This window comes from Rhinolophus ferrumequinum, chromosome 21, assembly GCF_004115265.2.
Source record: "Rhinolophus ferrumequinum isolate MPI-CBG mRhiFer1 chromosome 21, mRhiFer1_v1.p, whole genome shotgun sequence".
In the NCBI taxonomy this organism is placed as follows: domain Eukaryota; kingdom Metazoa; phylum Chordata; class Mammalia; order Chiroptera; family Rhinolophidae; genus Rhinolophus; species Rhinolophus ferrumequinum.
This window is the reverse complement of record NC_046304.1, coordinates 54520427-54539568: the sequence shown is the minus strand read 5'-3', so window position 1 is coordinate 54539568 and position 19142 is coordinate 54520427. Positions and strand designations below refer to the sequence as shown.

At 49.9% G+C, this 19142-nt stretch overlaps 1 protein-coding gene across 2 annotated transcripts in view; it reads left to right on the top strand.

The window, feature by feature from the left end:
* Positions 1 to 1639: 1639 nt before the first annotated feature.
* NPLOC4 (NPL4 homolog, ubiquitin recognition factor) overlaps positions 1640 to 19142 on the top strand; it is a 44526-nt gene continuing 27023 nt past the window's right edge. The window contains exons 1-8 of one of the 2 annotated variants that reach the window (XM_033090203.1): positions 1640 to 1830; positions 4698 to 4778; positions 9366 to 9478; positions 12732 to 12908; positions 14593 to 14641; positions 15350 to 15444; positions 17046 to 17169; positions 18039 to 18218. In XM_033090203.1, coding sequence (XP_032946094.1) covers positions 1816 to 1830; positions 4698 to 4778; positions 9366 to 9478; positions 12732 to 12908; positions 14593 to 14641; positions 15350 to 15444; positions 17046 to 17169; positions 18039 to 18218 — 834 coding nt within the window. In that variant the 5' untranslated portion in view covers positions 1640 to 1815. Of the gene's footprint in view, positions 1831 to 3154; positions 3408 to 4697; positions 4779 to 9365; positions 9479 to 12731; positions 12909 to 14592; positions 14642 to 15349; positions 15445 to 17045; positions 17170 to 18038; positions 18219 to 19142 lie in introns of those variants that run through there. The other variant, XM_033090202.1, reaches the window with a different exon arrangement.

Here is a 19142-nt window from a genome sequence, read left to right as displayed (position 1 = left end):
AGGAAATCTCAGAGGCCATTCTGTATGAGAAGAACAGGAAAGCCAGAGTAGAAGGATGTGTGTCAGCAGAATAAAAACCAGCACACCAGTACTTCGGGCAATCCTACCCGCTCTCCCTCCAATGTTTCTCCTGGGTCCAGCCCCCCTTTGTCCTTGACTGCCACCACGGTCTCTCCTCTCCCCAGTCACACCAGCCTCCTCCGGGGTGTCCTTGCTTCTCCTGCTGCCCGCTCCTCGATGTCTATTCTTCACTGTGCCTCCAGAAAAACCCTAAAATGTAACAGAGAGCACGCCTCCTCCACTCGCATCCTCCAAAGGCTTCCTGACACACTTGCAATAGCCTTTGTATGTCTGACACGGTTCTTCCTGACCCAGCCCTCCCCAGGCTTCCCCTGTCCTCAGCCACACCGGCCCTTCGGTTGTTCCTGGAGCACCCCCACTCTTCTCAGGCCCCTGCCCCTCTGCACTCGCTTTCCCTGCAGTGTCTTTCACTCTTCCCTCAGATACCCGCATGTCTCTTTCATCTGGGACCTGCTCAGACCTCTCTCCTCGGAGGGCCCCTTCTTGACCTTCTTATTTGAAATAGCCTCTACCACCCTTCAGCCCTTCCCCTGCCATTACCTGACGTGTATTCCTATGCTGATGTGTTGTTTATAATCTGCCTCCCGCTGGTGGACTCCACCAGGGCAGGGCTCTATCTCTTTCTGCTGTATCTTCAGCATTAGAGCCATGCCACCCAGACAGTAGACAATAAATATTCGGTAATGGAATGAATACGCCAAGTTCAAATAACTGCTGAAACAAACAGTGACATTGTATCAGTAATAAAGAAAGCAGTGAAATTAAGAGGTGGGGATAGGAGGAAATGAAAGTAAAAATTTCCTAACTTTTTCAGCACAGGAGTTAAATAAATACAATCTGAAATTGAACCATGGTGTGATTATTAAAAAAACACAGATTTTAGCCTCTTAGAGGTTTTCATGACTTTCTTACAATCATAGGCAAGGTCAGCTACAAAATCTGCAGGGCTCGTTGCAAAATGAAAATGTGAAGCCCCTTGTGGAAAATTATTTCCAATTTTAAGGCAGTGACAGCAGAACATTGAACCCAGCATGAGGTCCTGTGAGTGGCAGAGGTGACCGCCCCCGTCCCTCCCCCACAAGCTGGCCCTGGCGACACATTTTAGGATATATCTCTGTGCCGCAGAAACTTTTATCTAAAATGCAGCCTAAATTCATTTGTTTCTCTTATGTTACAGTCCGGGAAAATACCTTCTCTCTTTTTTCGTAACATGAAGGCACGATGTCACCTTCCTGAAATCATTTCTATATTTATATGTGACCAGCGAGAGGTCCGCAATGCCATTTTTCCCAATCACAACGCACCAATGGTTATTTCTGTTTCTCTTTGGACTTTCCTGTATTTCTTGGGTTTCCAATAACGAGCATGTGCTATTAATAAAGCCATCTTTCAAAGGATTTCTTCACCGTGTGGCCAGGTGGTGGCTCAGGGCCACGAGCGAGGAGGGAAAGGGGCGCGGCCGCGCGAGGAGCGGAGGGCGCGCCGGGCCGCCCTGCGCATGCGCGGCCGTTGGTGCGGCCGGAACCTGTTTTCCGGGCTGCGCGGTCCGGGGAGCGCGTTGCGTGAGGCACCGGACGTCGCGGCTGTGGCGGCCGGGCGGCGAAGCTGGAGCGGCGGTGGCGGCGGCGGCGGGAGGCCGGGGCCGGGGCTGAGGCCGGGGCCGGGGCTGTGAGGCCCGCCGGGCGGCAGGTGGCGGCGGCCCGGGGCTCGAGCCCGGAGGCGGGAGCGGCCGCCATGGCCGAGAGCATCGTGAGTGGGGCGGTCGGGCGGGAGCGGGCGCCGGGATGAGGCAGCAGATTTGCCGTCGCGGCCTGTGGGAGGCCCCGGCGGCCCGCCTGCCCTCGGCGCTGGGCTCACTGCGGAGTGGGCTCTCCGACCCCCACTCCTTCGGCTCCTTTCCGTCCCGGACCCTCACCCGTGCTGGGGAAGGCGGGCCGGTGAGAGCACAGCGGGCTGCGCTCCCCGTGGCGGGCAGGCTTGCCGGCCGTTGTGTGGGGGCTCCGTCCTTCGCTCAACTCCTGTGGCTCTGTCCTGCCCCCTCACCCAGCCCCGTCAGTGCCCCGTCACGACTCACGAAAGGGGAGCGCTTCCTCCAAACGGGGACGGAAGCACTGGAGCCTGGTCGGCTCGCTCCTGGGTGGCAAGGAAAAGTTGACAGCCTCCCGTCTGTAGAAGAAGAATACAAAAGTTGACTTCATTTATTCCTGGAGTTAGGACTCGGCACACTCCTTTTGTACCCCTTAAAGGAAGAAAGTCGGTAAAAATCAGGAAAAACCGGCCGTGAGTTTGCTTGTGGAAAGTTTCCCCTCAAAAGTACATGTGGCAGGAAAGAGAGTCAGACCAGCCAGCAGGAGCATTTTTGTCACCACGAAGGAATATTTGGGATTTTCCCCGGGGGCCGCAAAGCAGTGTGTTGGGTGGCAAGTGATGTTCTGGCTTTAGCCGGGGGACCAGGGCCGCTGCAGTGCTGCTAGGTGTGCAGAATGGCGTGGATACTGGTTTCTGGACGCTGCAGCAGCCAGTGGAGGCTTTTCTGTAACGAGCCTTACTCAGGGGCCCTGGCGTCTCCTCCCTGTGTCCCAACCTGGAGATGCACGGAGAGCAACTTGACTCCTTTTAAAATAAGGTTCGCTAATCATTGGTGACTTCTTCGGTTAAGAATTAGCGCTCAAATCTGCTCTCAGACTTGTCTCTTGACTGTAATACTTTTAACTCAATTAAAGTAAGCGTGGACAAGTGAGTGGTTCCGACGAGGCCGGTTTTCTACTGGTGTAAGTAAGGCTGAGCTCCCATTGACAGCCTGGGTCTCTTGTCGAATTTCTCAGATTGTGAGGAATTAAAACAGATCCTTCTTCTGAAATTGATTTCAGAAAGTTTTTTTTTTTTCTGAATTTAGAACAGTCCTAAAACTTTCTGTGGGTAAAGTTGATCTTTCTCTCACCAATTCTTCGACTCCCCCAAGAAGTATTCTGGGCTCATTTTCTAATAAACAGGGAAACCTAAGTTACCAAGCGGCTGTGTGTCCATGTTGTCAGGTCAGTCTCTTCTTGTTTATTTTGTAGCCTAGGTCAGACCAAGCCAGAACTTCCGTCAGTACAAGTTATGTCGTCTATTGGAGTGACATCCTGGGCTCTTCTGGGAAACCTGGACTGCCATACCCTGTTGTGGCTGATCAAGTAGAACGACTTCTTAAGCCGTAGCACTCTTCCTGAAACGTGTGAACCTGACCTTTAGCTCCTCCAGGAGTGGCAGGTCGTGCTCTTGTTCCTAGTTGAACAGTCAGAGGAATGGTCACAAAAGAGAAACAGAGCTCTTCACTTCTTAAGGTGTCTGTTGGAGACATTTCAGAAACAAATAGGTGGAAGTGGTTTCCTAATGACCATACTGCAATTTACGAGAACGTTTTTCTAGGTGTTGAATCAAAGTGGGGTGTACTAGAAACCAAAAGTCCAAAGCATCTGTATTTGTACACGGACGAGAGAGAAAGTGAACAGGTGTAGTTGAGAAGTAAAAAGGTAGAAAATATTTTATGCTCTTAACAATTGGGATTTCATAAAGGTCATTCAAAAACAAAATCTTAAAAATGGAGAACAGTATTGGGGCAAAGCCTTTTCAGGCAAGTGAAAGCTATTAGAAAGTGAGAAAGACAGTCAAACGATTTAGGGAAATCTAGACTATTTATTCTTCATTTGTTTGATTAAAAACAGATAGATCGAAAGCCATTGTGGCTTTTTTCGTGTGTCAGTGAACATCGTTTTAAAAAGACAGCGGCTTGTGACATTTTTCATCTGCTTAGTGTTGTTTTAAATATAGTACATGGCGCAGTAATTGCTGAGAGGAGAAACTACCACATGAGAACTTTCTGGCATATTTCTGTCTGTCTTTCCTCCCACCCCACAGGTGGTTGGAGCATCATCTGTCTTGTTGGCGGCAGGGCATGCCGTCTCCTGCCCCTTGTACAGTTGGCTAGGCGTAGTAACTCACCTTCAGAAGGGCTTTGGTCAGCATAAAGTCAAGCCCTGGAAAGTGATGGTCTTTGTCCAGTGGTCTTTCAGGCTGCCAGCATTTAAGGCTTGCCATGAAAATATGTTCTTAAAATCCTGCTAAGTTTTACTACGGTGGTAAACACCTTTCTTTCTTTTAATCTTTTTATTAAAAGTAAATAACAAAGTAGATTTCCTCTGGTTCTTCTAAGTCAGTCTGATGTTTGTGTACAGGACGGAACAAAGTGAGATCTTTTTTAAAAGAACCCAGTCATTCATGATTCATGGTGGGGTTTTTCCTGCCTTTTTTTTTTTTTTTTTTTTTTTTTTTGTAAATCTGAAGAGAAAAATGTTAGTGTTTCAGGTATACTCTTTATAAATAATGGTTAAAAATTGAAGTTGTTTTCTTGAGTGAAACAACAGAGTTGAGAATCAGGGCAGAACTCTTCGTATGTCTTTCCAACTCGTACCTCTGCTTCATCTTCTAGAAACCTTGGTTTGGGCATTACAAGGGGAAGGGTGGGGCTTAGCTTGTAGGTTTCAGGGCCCCAGGTGCTGAAAGCCTGCAGATGTTTGTAATGGAAGCAGGCCCTTCTGGTCTGTGTGGTGACCATCCTGTTTCCTTGACAACAGATAATTCGTGTCCAGTCCCCAGATGGGGTGAAGAGGATCACAGCAACAAAGAGAGAGACAGCTGCAGCATTTTTGAAAAAGGTACCTGTGGCTTTATTTACCTTTCAGATCTTCATCGTCGTCGTCCCCCCCCCCCCCCCCCCTTGTCTTTTCTCTTTCCCTTATTTCCTGGTTCTGCCCACTTGCCCACTCCCAGGTTCAGTCTCTTGCATTGCTTTTGTGTATCACGACTGCTTGGTTTGATACAAGATCAGATTGTGTCACAGCTGACCACAGCGAACAATTGCAGGGACCAAGGGCCGATGTAAATGTAATGGCATTTCACAGGAGTCTTATTTATGAGAGTGAAAATTGAGTCGTCTATCGAAGGGGAATTGTTAAAAACATATATGGAATTATCCCACTTTGTGCTATGAAATCAAAGCCATGTAAGTCTGTTGTGTGAACATAGAGTGTGATGAGGAAGAGCACAGCCAGACTTAAAGGGGCAGCCCCAGGAGGGCAGGCCTGCAGTGAGGAGAGTGCTGTTGCTCTATATTTCACATCAGACAGCATGAAACTGGTTCATGGGCTGGCCATCTGTTTTATGAAGGTTTTACTGGGACACAGCCACACCCATTGGTTTATGTATCTGTCGTCTGGCTGCTTTTGAGCTCCAACGGCAGAGACTAGTAGTTGTTGCAGAGTGTGGCCTGCAAAGCCAAAATATTTACTGTCTAGCCCTTTATAAAAAAGTTTACTAACCTTTAACCTTTATTTTATACATTATATTATTTGAATTTGTTGTCAGCAGGTGTTACCTTTTAATGATAAAAAAATACTGTTTTTTATTTTACATAAGCGAAAAAATTGTTAGAGCCAGAGGGAATCTTAGATGTCATTTAGATGTCTGATGTTATTTTCACAAAGGTAGAAACTGCAGACCGAGGGAGTGAGAGATTTGCTGAGGAGTACAGTGGGTCTGTGAACTGTTAGTGAAGCTACACGTATTTGGGAAACTTGGTTTCTAAAAGGTGATTGCTGTCATGGTTTCAACAGCACTGCGTATGGGGCCATATTTATAAGAATAAAAGGAAAAAGGATTAGGTGCAATAGGTAACAGAGGAAAATCTCCGAGTCTTCAAGAAATTTTTAACATCCTACTCTTTGCTCTTCGTAGCAGCTGACCATTGTCAGCTTGCTCCTAGGGATGGTACTAGAATACAGAAAATGCTAGAATTCTTGAGAGAGGTTATCTGAGACAAAGATTAAGCATTAAGGAGCTATCGCCTAGACAATTGTGAGGATAAACACCAGGCATAAGAGGACGGCATACAGTTGTTCTTTACTTTTCTGAGGCTTTGTGATGGGGAATTTCTTAAACCTGCAGTAACCTTGTAGAGGTATGATTTTGTTTTTAACTTGACGCTTTTGTGCTTGGTATCAAGTGTAGAGTTGTCAGACAGGTTAAATTCAGATTGCAGAGGAACCTAAAAACCCAGCATCGAGCTCTGACTTCTTTGCTTCGGCAGTATCCGTGAGGTCCTGGGATCTCCCTCTGCGTAGCTCATTGCCACCTTCCTTAGGGAAATGCAGACACAACTGCTGGCCATCGGAAGTGATTGAGCTCAGGGAGGCGTAGTTTGTTTTGACAGCTCGATCGCTGAAGCCACTGCTTAGGAGCAGCCTTCTCAGGACGACTCAAAAACAGACACGTTTATTACTCTGGAATGTGGTTCCCCAAAAATGGAAATCTTTTCCTCTGATTATGACAATAGTACGGAGTAATTATAAAAGGCTCAAACAGTACAGAAAAGTATAAGGATGCAAGTCAGAATCACTTTAAAATCTACCACGCAGAAATGGCCACTAACACGGTTTGTCTTATGTGTGCACTGTGCTTGCTTACACGCACACCCCTACATACGTATGTGCACACGTGTGTACCGGAAGGGGATCGTACTGGAGTATTGCTATACTGCATCAAATGTAAGCCATTATTGAATTTAAGGAGAAACATTCATGTACCACCAAGACAGGAAAAAATGTCATCATACCTGCTTTCCCTTGTCATTTAGAATTGTATACTTTCGTAAACTTTTTTAGATGGATTTGGAAATAATTTATTTTAATCACACATGACTCTCACGCATTCATAAGAAGGAACATCTAAGTGAAATTCATTGGGTAGGATCTCCCCACAACATCACTGAGTCCAGCCTTTCTGAACCTTTTTTTTTTTTTTAAGTACTAGTCCTTCTTTTTTTCTTTTTTTCTTTTCTTTCTTTTTTTTTTTTTGTTACAGGACTTTATTGGGGAACAGTGTGCACTTCCAGGACTTTTTTCCAAGTCAAGTTGTTGTCCTTTCAATCTTAGTTGTGGAGGGTGCTGTTCAGCTTCAAGTTGTTGTTCTTTCAGTCTTAGTTGTGGAGGGCGCAGCTCAGCTCCAGGTCCAGTTGTCATTGCTAGTTGCAGGGGGCGCTGCCCACCATCCCTGGCAGGAGTCGCACCAGCAACTTTGTGGTTGAGAGGACGCGCTCCCACCAACTGAGCCATCCGGGAGCTCAGCGGCAGCTCAGCTCAAGGTGCCGTGTTCAATCCTGGTTGCAGGCGGCGCTGCCCACCATCCCTTGTGGGACTCGAGGAATTGAACCGGCAACCTTGTGGTTGAGAGCCCACTGGCCCATGTGGGAATCGAACTGGCAGCCTTCGGAGTTAGGAGCACGGAGCTCCAACCGCCTGAGCCACCATCTGAACCATTTTTTGATTCAGCTGCCAATGTCCACGTCTTGTTGCACTTTAAAAATGTCATTCCATTGTCTTCTGGTCCCCATCACGTGTGGCTCAGCTGTGCGACCACGATGTGCCGGGGCCACTTTTCCTGAACTTCCGGGTTTGTGACTATGTTTTTCATCAAATTTGAGGTTTTCGGCCATTCTTTCTTCGAATATTTTTCAGTCTTGCCCTTATTCTCTTCTCTAGGATCATTTGACATTGTCCCAGGGGTGCCAAGGGCTCTGCTCATTTTTCTTCCAAATCTCTGTCTTCAGACTGTGTAGTTTCTATTACTCTACCTTTGGGTTAATGGACCCTTTCTTCTGTCAGCTCCCTTCTGCTGATAAGCCCCACCCAGTGAGTTTTCTGTTTCAGTTATTGTATTTTTCACTTGTAGAATTTCCATTTGATTGTTTTTTTATCATTTCTGTTTGTCTGCCAAGAATCCCTCTCTCTTCATTTGTTTAACTCTCCTCTGCTGACCCCAAAACGTCCAGCTTTAGCTCTGGCCCCTCTCCTGGCCCCAGACTCAAATACTTGTGGCCTGCCCGACACCTTCCCTGGGGTGTTTGGGAATCACCTCGAATCTCAGAATCCAATGGAAGGCCTGATTTTACTTCATTCTCCTTCCTTCAGTCTCTCATGGTTGCCTTACAGATGTCACTTGAGAACAGGTGCCCACCTAGTGCTCAAGCCAGAAGTCGGAAGACCACTCTGATGTTCTTTCCTTTCCTCGCTCCGTTCTGCCCATTAGCAAAAGCTGTTGATTATAATAGTTGCAAGGTGTGCTCCTCCCTCTGCTGCACTGTCCTGGCCACGTCCGAGCCCCCGTGTCCCCGGGGTGGGGCTAAACCACTGGCCCTCTTGCCTCGTCGTCCCACCTGCAGCAGGGTGGTGATGAGAAATGGGGTGGTGGCTCCGGGGCCCCTGCCGTCAGCCCCTGGGGCTTCCCATGGCTCCCGGGCTGGAATGCAGACTCCCCACTGCCCATGTGGTCCTGTCCACCTCGCCAGCCTCGTCTTGTCCTGCTTCCTGCCTGCCTGCTGGGCTCGCCTCACTGGCCTCTGTCTCCGCAAGCCCTTGCCGCCTCCAGGCTGTGCCTGCTCCTCCCGCCTGTGTCATTTCCCAGCTCTGCTGGCGGGCGGGCTCACTCACCTCAGGCTTCTGCTCACATGGCTCCCCAGAGCGGCCTTCTCTGTTCTCCCGCCTGGAGGGCCGCTCCGTGCACCTCTCTTCCTTTCCTGCCGTGGGGTTTTCTTTTCGTCTTTGTTGACTTTGTTCCCCGTTTGACAGGAAGATCCTCAACAGCAGGACCCTGGTCTGTTTTTATTCCCAGTTGTTCCGAGCACGCGCGAGGAGTCAGCACGCAGGGCTGCTTCCATGTGTGGAGTGGGTGAAGGAGTGTGCCCGCTGCCTGGCCCAGTGCCTGGCATGGCGCCTACTCACTCCTGACTTACAGGCATCATTTTTGTTTTTTTTTAAGGAGCGCGCAGCTCACAGCGGCCCATGTGGGGATCGAACCAGTAACTGACCCTGCAACTACGCGCATCTTTTGATGGCTGCAGTCTTCTTCTGTTAGGTTTCAAAATCGGAATTGGGTTTTTAGAATGGATTTCAAAAGTACAAATGAGACTTTCCATATATGGGCATGACTCTTGCATGCTTCAAACTCTTAGATGTGTCACACAGTCTTATTTATACAAAGCTCTGCTTCTTTTTGGACATTTTTCTCATTTTACTTGTCATCTGCCTAAGCAGTACCAATTTCCTCACAAGACAGGAAATAATGGGATATTTGGTAAATGAGCAGTTTCTAAATTGAGTGAGTGTTCTAGTCACGTCTGATGTGTATGTGGTCAGAGTATTGACATGTAAACATTTTACTAAATCACTGCTGTTTGGGGCTTGTTTCAGGTCGCAAAGGAGTTTGGCTTCCAGAACAACGGCTTCTCAGTTTACATCAATAGAAACAAGACTGGAGAGATAACAGCATCGTCCACCAAGTCCCTCAACCTGCTCAAAATCAAGTAAGTGCCCACTGGGGAGGGGAGGGGACGGGACGGGGGGAAACGGCGACACCAGTTATGCACCAAGGTTGCTCCGTTCTTCACGCCTGTCTCCTCCTCACACCTCTAATTACGGCCCACTTTACTGACCGAAATGCAGGTGTTCTTCTTGCCAGGTGTTGAGCAGTCACACCAGGTCTGCAGTCCCTGTTGAGCCAGTCTGATTGACTTGCCGAATTCTGAGATGTGAGTCCCTGAGGAGAAAGTGACGGCCCCAGGCCGCGTGTGCAGCTGGAGTCTCAGATGCTGCTCTGGAGAGAGAGGCGTTGCCCGAGCTCTGTGCGGAGTTCCAGCTCGGGGCCTGCGTGGGGGGTGGTCAGAGGGCCAGCAGGACAGTGGCCCACTGCCCATGCCACATTTCTTCTGGCAGGGCCCCCTGGAGTGCCTTAGAGTTGCTCACGGTGTTGGGGGGCACCTAGAGTGCAGAGACCTTACTGCAGTGCCCCGCAGCCGTGTCCGGTCACGTTGCTCCAGGCTCCTTCCTGCTGCTCACTCTGCTTCACACTGGCCCCCGGGCTCCCAGCGAAGACCCTGGGTTCTCTGGGGGCTCTGCCTCAGCTGGCACACACACGATGCTCCCCTTTTGGGCCTCGCAATGTCGGCAGTCTGTCTCCCTGCATGTATTCAGGGTTCATGAGGATTGCTGTTGCATTGCTCTGTGGCTGGGCTTAACGTGTGGCTGAACTGTCCGTGTGGGGGCACTTGGGAACAGCCACTGAACCCGGCCCTTGCTGTCCCGCTTGTCACAGCCACACCGGTCACCTGGGAGGGCCTCTTGTTGCTCGCACTTTTCCCACTCCATTTTCATTTGCTATAAACTTACTGTATACGTGTATATCCTGTACCATGTAATTCCAAATCTGAAGTCCTTGGCTGTCTAAATCTTGTTCCCGTTGTCCCTGCCCACCTGTACTCATGGTGGCTTGTTTCTCTTGTACATTTGGTGACCTTTTCTTGAGAGCTTGTACTAGACCAGGCTTGCTCTTGGGGAGTCCTGAAGGGCCCCTGGTTAGTGGGTGTTCTACTGAGGGCTTGTGTTGGCTTCTGTTGGCACTAGGGGGTGCTGTGGGCCCAGTGCTCCGACCTTGCTTCCATCTTTGGTCTTCCCTGACCCAGTGACATCCCGATTCCACGCTGGCCGCCCCGGCGGCGGGCGGCACAGCAGACTCAGGGTCTGCCTTCCTCCTGTGTAGTGGCTGGAGGCTGATGGGGTTCCTCCTTGATGCTGGCTTTGAGTCGGTGGACTTTTCCCCATTGCTGAGACATCCTCAGACACCGGCTTCGTGAAAGTTTCAGGCCAAGCAGCCCACTTTGGGCAGGCAGGCTCAAGCCTCATCTTCGCTGCCCAGAGAACAAGTGTGTGAACCAAGCACGGGGTTCCTATAGTGGGCATGCCAGGGGCAGCTCTGAGCTGTGTTCCTGGCTGCTCTTGGTTGAGCTACTCTCGGTTGCTTGCACCCTTTGGGACTCCTCATTTTCTTTAGAGCTTAGCATTGCATCTTAGAGTATACTTGTTAAAAGTGACGTAGCAGCTGAGCCCAGTATTTCATAGCTGGACAGTGGTTAGGAATATCTAATCTGCTGTTAGAAATGGAAGTCTCCAATTACAATTGGCAATTTCATTGCCGCTAAGTGAGGAGAAAGAGCACGATGTACTGCAGAGCTGAGGTCAGCCTCTGTGCCGTGTCCTTAGCGTTGTACCTTGTGCTTCTCTGGCTTGTGGGTGTAGTGCTGTGGCAGGGTGCTCTTCCATTCATTCTCTTTTTTCTGTGTGTGTATCTTGTTGACAACAGTTAAATTTTTTCCAAATGGGGCTGTAGCTTTTCCTCCAAGACTGGTGTTGATTTTTAGTGTTACAAACCATCTCTGGCCACGCAGAGACTCACAGTGCTGCTGTAAGCTGCCCAGCGTAGCAGATGTTGGTTCACCTCAGGGGTAGCAGTGTGGCGGAGGGAATCAGGTCCGCAACATGCCAGCAATGGGAGTCTGATCAAGGGAGGCCTGCAGTTTACACCGAACGTTGATGGAAAACCAAATACTGCCATTTGAAATGTGAATTGTGGCAGCTTTTGTGAAAACCATACATCAGCGGCTTTAAAAACAAACAGAAACCCTTTGTCCAGCAGGGCCACTACCCTGCAGAAGGAAAGCCATGTGACTGCCTGTCTTTGGGCATTTAAGTGCTATTCCTGGTGGCAGGAAGCCGCAGAGGCACATGTGCCTGTCGCTGTGGGAGTGGCAGAGCATGTCATGAGGCGGCTTCACTGGGGACCTTGTGTGGCCATTAAAAGTGATGATTAGACACGGACTGTATTTGGAGGGATTTCATGAGGAATTGTTGCATGGGAAAAGCAAGTGCAAAAAGTGTGTCTTTGATAATCTCATTTTTTCAGGCAGTGGTGTACATATCTGTACATACGTGGATGTGTGTGTGTGAACGTAGAGAAAGCAAAGTGGGGGAGCTGAACAGAGGGCTGGCTAGGGAACGAGCAAAGGAAAGTGGGAGCCAAGTGAAGATGGAGAGGGAGAGAGAAGCTGCCTAGAGACCCAGTCTGTATGCTGTGATTGTACAGGGGGCCTGAACCGCGTGGCTCCACTTACGCATGGATATTTTTCAATAAATATACAGTTGGATTCAATCAACTGTGGATCGAAAACAGTATTTCCCATCCGCGGCTGGAGTCTACGGATGCGCCGGGCCGACTGCACTGTCTGTGCCACTTCACATAAGGGACTTGAGCATCCTTGGGTTTCGGTATCCGTGGGGGGGGTCCTGGAACCAGTTTCCTTCAGATACCGAGGGATGACTGTAGTTGAGCTTTTGGGGAGTCAGAAGTTATATGCAGATTTCCGGCTGCACAGGGGTTGGCACCCCTAACCCCCATGGTACTGAAAGGTCAACTGTGTGTCATTTGTGTGAAACCAGATACTAGGTATATGGATGTGTATCAAAAATGCTAAAGTACAGTTGTGAAAGAAATTAAATGACAGTTCCAGAGCACCTGCTGCTGACCTTATAATGCTGAGAAGCATGGGGGAGATGTGGAGAGAATTCAGGTCTCCTAACAGTGGACACCTCGTTCCTTAGGCTCTCAGGATGGGTGGCGTTTGCTTTTCACAGATATCAGAGATTCTCACATGCAAGTCGATCTTGCATGTGTAGGTCGTAGAAGAAAGGCAGGCGGGGCGTGACTTGCGTGTGTCCTTTGAACAGGCATGGCGACCTCTTGTTCCTGTTCCCCTCGAGCCTTGCCGGACCCTCATCTGAGATGGAGACGTCCGCCCCGCCCGGGATAAAGGCCCTGGGCGCCCCCAGTGTGGTGGAAGATGAGATTGACCAGTACCTCAGCAGGCAGGACGGCAAGATTTACCGGAGCCGCGACCCGCAGCTGTAAGTGCCCGGGGCCTGGGGCTGCTGAGGTGCCTTCAGGCTCAGGAGAGGGAGTGTGTACACGACCTGTTGTACAAAGTAGCTGATGAAAAAACGTAGGTTTGCGTTTGACCATCTGTGCACATGAACTTTCGCTCCAGGTTAGTTTGTCGCTTTTTCTCATTGTTTGGATTTCAGTGTATCCCACATGGACTTTTAAAGTTTTCAAGCGTTTGGAACTAAGATTTGAAAGAAGGCGGGGTCCGTAAACTGAGTCCCTGCCATGATGTACCCTGGAGATACTTGACGGCCACATGGCAGAAGGGACTTTAGAAAGTGGGATGGGCAAGAGGAGGGAGCAGTGGCGGGCTGACACTTGGGTTCCTGCCAGAGCAAGGTCCTCGTTCCTGGAACCTCGTTCAGTGGTAGCGGAGCGGTTCCGGCGCAGCGTGCACGCACGCCCTTTCCATTCTGCACGTGTCGTTTGCTAAAGCTGGTGCCCTTGAATAAGCACAAGGCCACAGTGCAAAGTTATGAGGACATGGCACATGGAGAGGCACACTGTCACCCGGAACCGGATAAATGCCCGTGTCATTTGCTGAAGATGTGCCCTCGAATAGTCACTTCTCACCGGGGTCGTATGCGTGCTGGTGCACGTGTGCGCTGCTTAGGTTTTGCAGTTCTTTTTATGGAAACCAGTTAGGAGCATCTGAGTTTACAGTGGGGGGTGTGAAGTTGTCTGAGCGAAGGTTGCTGGTCTGCGGTGGAGTCTTTGTAACTGCATCGCTCCGTAAGCGTGACGGGTGCTGACACTGAGGTGTGGGGCCTCCAGGTGCTGTATCGGCAGCTTGTCTGTCTTGCATTAAAGGAGCAAGTGGCGCTCAGCTGCTGTTGGCATGGAGCCACTAGCCTGCATGCTGCTTCCATTTGCCTTTTCTTCCAGCCCCGCCCCTCCGTCTGTGTCTCTGAAGCTTCATGAGGAATCTTTCAGAGGGCGCTTGTGTGCGTGTGGTGTGTGCGTGCATGCTGACCTGTCATCTGAGCCACGAGAGGCTGCCTATCCAGAGAGACGGGCCGTCTCTATTCAGAAATGTAGAACTCACGTGCATCTGAGAGTCTGCCCCCATTTAGAAAGAGATCTGATTGAGCCCAGAGGGACCGCCACGTGGCTTTTCCACCAACCGCTCACCGGCCTCATCCCCTGAGCACGTCTTCAGTGTCGTGTCATGTGTGGAGCTTCCAAGGTTTCTGTGACTGAAGGACGGAAACCCGCCCCCAGAGCCAAGCACCCTGTATATGTTCATTTCCAAAGTGTGTCGGAAGTGGCTGTTTTCTAAACTTGAGTTATTTACGTACCACTCTCAGGGTTTTTGACATATCCCTGGACCACCTTTCTTAACGTTTGCTTAACATTTTCATTTAAATTGACTTAAAATCCATTGACTTTGTTTTTAGTTAGTGTCATTTTAAGCAGTTAGTATCCACGAAATCACAAGTGTGAAGTCCTGCTGAGCTTTTCCAATTGCAGAGCAAAATCACACTGTGAAAGCATTCCCCGTGTACCTGTGAGGTAACTCGCCTGGGGAGGGAAGCACTTTACGGCGGGTGATGTACGTGGAAACGGCAGACGCGGCGGGAGGCAGCGCGGAAAGGCCGGAGCGCTAACTGTAACTGCTCTCTTTCTTTTGTCCTGTCCTCTTCTCAGATGCCGGCACGGTCCTTTGGGGAAGTGTGTGCACTGTGTTCCTCTAGAGGTGAGTATGGGGAGCGAGTTCTGGCGGCCGTGACAGCTGCTGCCCTGAGCCGTGGAAACACCGGAAGCCCCTGCCCTTGGCCGTGGTGGTTGGGAGAACTCCCTGTTAATTGTTGCCCTGGGCCTCGTAGTCCCACTGGTGCCTGCTGGCTGCACAGCCTTATTTATGGGTGTGACCTTTCGGTGGGCTGGGGTGGCTGAAGCATTTCTCCTGCTCTGACGGAGGGGCCGCGTTTGCAGTGGGCTCCCTGGTCAATCCTTTGAAAGCTTGACACAAGCTGGCTTGGTGGTTTCCGTGCTCGTCACTGTTTTGATTTATGTTGCCCAGAATCTCACGTCTCCTCCGTTGGTGAGTCCTGGTGAGACTGAGAGCCAGCGTAATCGTGCTGGTTTCACGGCGGCAAGGCCCCCCCACCCCCGATTTCCTCTGTGAGGCTCCTCTTGCTTCATCTGGGGACTTTTGGGGTTTTTTTTGCAAAATTGTCCTGATATTTACTTGACTTAGCGCATTTTATGTTTAATAGAGATTTATTTCATCTTGCAAGGATACTTGGTACACAAAGAAAAAGTGGTTCTGACGTAGAACAGGAGAGACCCAAGCCCCGTCCTCCCTCGGCGCCCTCAGGGGGGTCTGGCTCTGTCCCCGTGTCCGCTTCTGTGTCCCCTGTGACCCCGGCAGGTACATGACCTACTGACTGTGTTTTGGCAGCCATTCGATGAGGATTACCTAAACCATCTCGAACCGCCCGTGAAGCACATGTCTTTCCACGCCTATATCCGAAAGCTGACTGGAGGGGCCGACAAGTAAGAACCCTGAACACGGCCAGGCCGCACGCACCCCTGTGGCTTCGCCATCCAATTTGCTTTGTGTATCTGACCAGTGTTCCCGAAAGCCAATGGCGTATGAATGAGACACACAAAGGTCAGGGCCTAGGCACGAAGCATTGGAACTCATGACTTTGTCCTCATGGTAGGAAAGCTGCCCTGCTGTAATCCACCAGTGCCCGTAGTGCTGGGCAGCTGCCAGGCTGCTGATGGCCACTGTGGAGGCCCCTGGGGGACCTCACTGACCCTCCTGGCGACTTAGTTGTGTGTGAAAGTGGGTGAGAGAAGGTGTGATGGTGGCCAGTTGTGTCTGTGGAGTCGCAGCTTTTCCTCTGCTCTTTGGACAAACTGAACCACGCGTTGGACAGCCCTCGTCAGCCCTTTGCCTGGTGGTCTCGTGGTGCCTCTGGAGTTTCTGTCTGCAGGCTCAGCTTGGCAGGCGCTCTGGGGAGGCAGGGCGGGCAGCGGGGGCGGGGTGGCGGACTTTCCTTGAGTGGGGCCGTGACGGCGGCCAGAGAGGGGCACACAAAGAGTGTTTTGATTTAAAACCACGTCAGACACTAGCCTGTGGGACCCCTTCTGTTGCCTGTGTGCTCACCTCACCAGAAAGTAACGGGCTGCGTACTGTGATTTTATAACTGCTGTCAGTGCAGCCACCGGAGACGCTGACTGAACCGGAGTCAGCAACATTCTGTGAAGAATGTCACGTTTGCCTGATTGTAGTTTTTCTCTGACAACCCACTGACATCCTAAAATGACTTTTTAAACAAGTTAGACCAGGAGAAAAAAGTCCCACCAGAAACCCATTGCTGCCTGTCATTGGGTAAGCTATGGAACTTTCTGGACAAGGGAATGCGCAGAGATCTTTTGTGCTGAAATCCTGCAGCCTTTCATCCCTCTCAGTCAAGGACCATTGTCTCCCATGGGGACACATTGGCAGCTGTCATTAACATGCGGACGTGGTGGCAGTCATTGCTTTCACGTGCCATCAGACCAGCGTGCCGGTGGCTGTGAAGATGAGACTGAATTTTGGGGACCATTTTGTGAATGGGAAAACGGGCAGAGGGTGGAGTCAGTTGTGCATCTTCACCCCAAGTTCAGGGCGGGGCCCAGGACTTCCTCATAACTGCAGTCTCCTGACCAGAATTTTTATTTTGGCCAATAGAGTGAAGCTATCGTTGTTGCATTTCTGAATCAGGTTTTTCCTACGAAGAAGAGTTTTTTACAAACAACCTAAGAATGAGACTCATAATTAATGAAACTTAAATAGAACTTGTTTCTCCTCAGTGATACGGGTTAGGTCAGTAGATGTGCAACAGCGTTCTTGAAAATCTTTATGGATGTGAGTGACACACAGTGGAAATGAAAATCGTTTTCCTAGGAGAGTAGTTCTGCCTCGCTGTACAGGACCGAAGCTGCGCTCCACTGGAGAGTTCCAGCACATCCCCCTGCTGCTGCCACCTCATGCGTAGCTGCTTAGAGCTCTGCTCAAAGGTGTAGGACATCGGGACGTCATTTCCAGTCTCCTGCTCAGCTTCTCTCCACCATAAGGTTTAATTAAGTTGCCTCTTCTTACCCAGGGGGAAGTTTGTTGCCCTGGAGAACATCAGTTGCAAGATTAAGTCAGGGTGCGAGGGGCACCTTCCATGGCCCAATGGCATCTGTACGAAGTGCCAGCCAAGCGCCATCACCCTGAACAGACAGGTGAGCTACTCACTGCGCCCGTCCAGGCTGCGGCGGGCAGGTTTACCTTCACGGCTGAGAAAGGAGCGTCTCCTTGGAGAGCAGCTGTCCTAGCAGAGGGTGGTACACATGGCACACACTCACTCCTTTGTGACTGGTGACCCTTGTGGGACTCATACACCGCAGGCATTATTTATAAGATTTGCTGCTTGCCTGACAAGCGTTGGTGGGGCTTCGGTTCGCTCTTCTGTCGGCTTGTGTAGAGGCAGAATTTTCCTGGTGACTGTTTAAAATGCTCAGTGGTTGTGACTTTACCTTTTGAGAAACCGTGGCCCTGGAAGCTGGTAACAGACCTGTGCTGGGACCAGTTCAGGGCACCTGGCCAAGCCAGTTTAAGAAGAGAGCTGAGCTGGACTGAAGGAGGAGGCGGAGAACCAGGGAAAACTGCATGTGGTTATAGTGCCTTTCCCGCCCTGGGTCCTGCCCTCTGAGAGTGGAGAGTGGCCACCTCCCCTGCCCCTGCCCTGCCTGCCCACATGCGGGTCCTTGACTGTTCGGAGCCCTTTCTTCCTTTTCTTTCTCTCCCTCACTCCACACTCTTTGTTGTTTTCTCGCTCTTTTTGAAAACTATTCTTTCCCCTAGAGATTTTGAAAACCTCTATTTTAGATGCAATCCCAAAAAGATTAATTTGAATTTCTTGAGGAACCCTACCCCATCCCACCTACCCACTAGAAGCTGAAGTGTTTTTAAGGGCAGCACATGGTCTTAAAATGTGCACGTGCGTGTGTGTGTTTTAAGAGCTAGGTAAAGGCTATTTATGAACGGTTTGTACTAGAAAAAAAGTTTTTGATGAGTATTTTTATTTAGTGCATTGTTGTTAACTCTACAGAAGTACAGACACGTGGACAATATCATGTTTGAGAATCACACAGTTGCTGATCGTTTCCTTGATTTCTGGAGGAAGACAGGGAACCAGCACTTCGGATACTTGTATGGACGGTACACTGAGCACAAAGACATCCCGCTGGGCATCAGGGCTGAAGTGGCGGCCATTTACGAGCCTCCTCAGGTAGGGCCTGCGCTCAAGGGGCTGTCCGCGTTGCTGGGTTGGAAGCCTTGCAGGCCGCGTGCTTCTGCTTTAGCACTGGCCCGGTCTGTCTGGGTCTGTCTGTCTCTGCGTACATGCGCACGCAATACTTGTTTTCTGAATTATTGGAGAATAAGATCATGGCCGCCAAATATTTCAGTGGGTATTTCCCCAAAATAGGTATTCTCTTACATACCATTTATCGACTTAAGTAAATTGCACATTGGTGTTTTTATCAAACCTGCCGTCCGTATTCCACTTTTGTCAGTTGCCCCCAAAGTGTCACACAATTGCTCCCTCTCTTCTCACAGTCCTGTATCTCGTCTGCCTACGCCTGCTGTTCTCGCAGGAATGCTGGAATTAGAGCATCACAGAATTACTCCGTTCTTTATCCTGTACCACACAACTGGGTCAGAATAACAGCACCAAAATTATCGCCTGTAAGGACTGACAACAGTTGAAGAGTTTTTGGGTGGGAGGGGAGAGTCCTTAGGGTCTCGCCCATGAGGGACCAGCAGTCTGTTACTGTGTTTTAAAGTCACTTGGGAGGTCCTCTCTGTATGATTAAGCACCAGCTAGTTATGCATTGATGCTCGTTTGGTTTATAATATCTTCAGTACTTAGGGCTTGGTTTTTATGCTGTGAAGACGTTGAATTCTAGTTGATGAGGTCCTTGCTGTCATGAGGGACGGGGTGCACGCGTGTCTGCAGTTTCCTGTGAGATGGAACAGAAGTCGGGCTGCAGGGACTAGAGGATGGGGCGCGTGGAGGTGCCGATGCTGGCCCAGGTGTGGCCTATGCGGCTGTTCAGCGTCAAGTTCCTTAGCCTGCTGTACGTTTGAAATTGTTCATAAAAAATGTTGAAATAGAAAAAAAAAATTGCACATTTCTAAAGTCAGATCTACA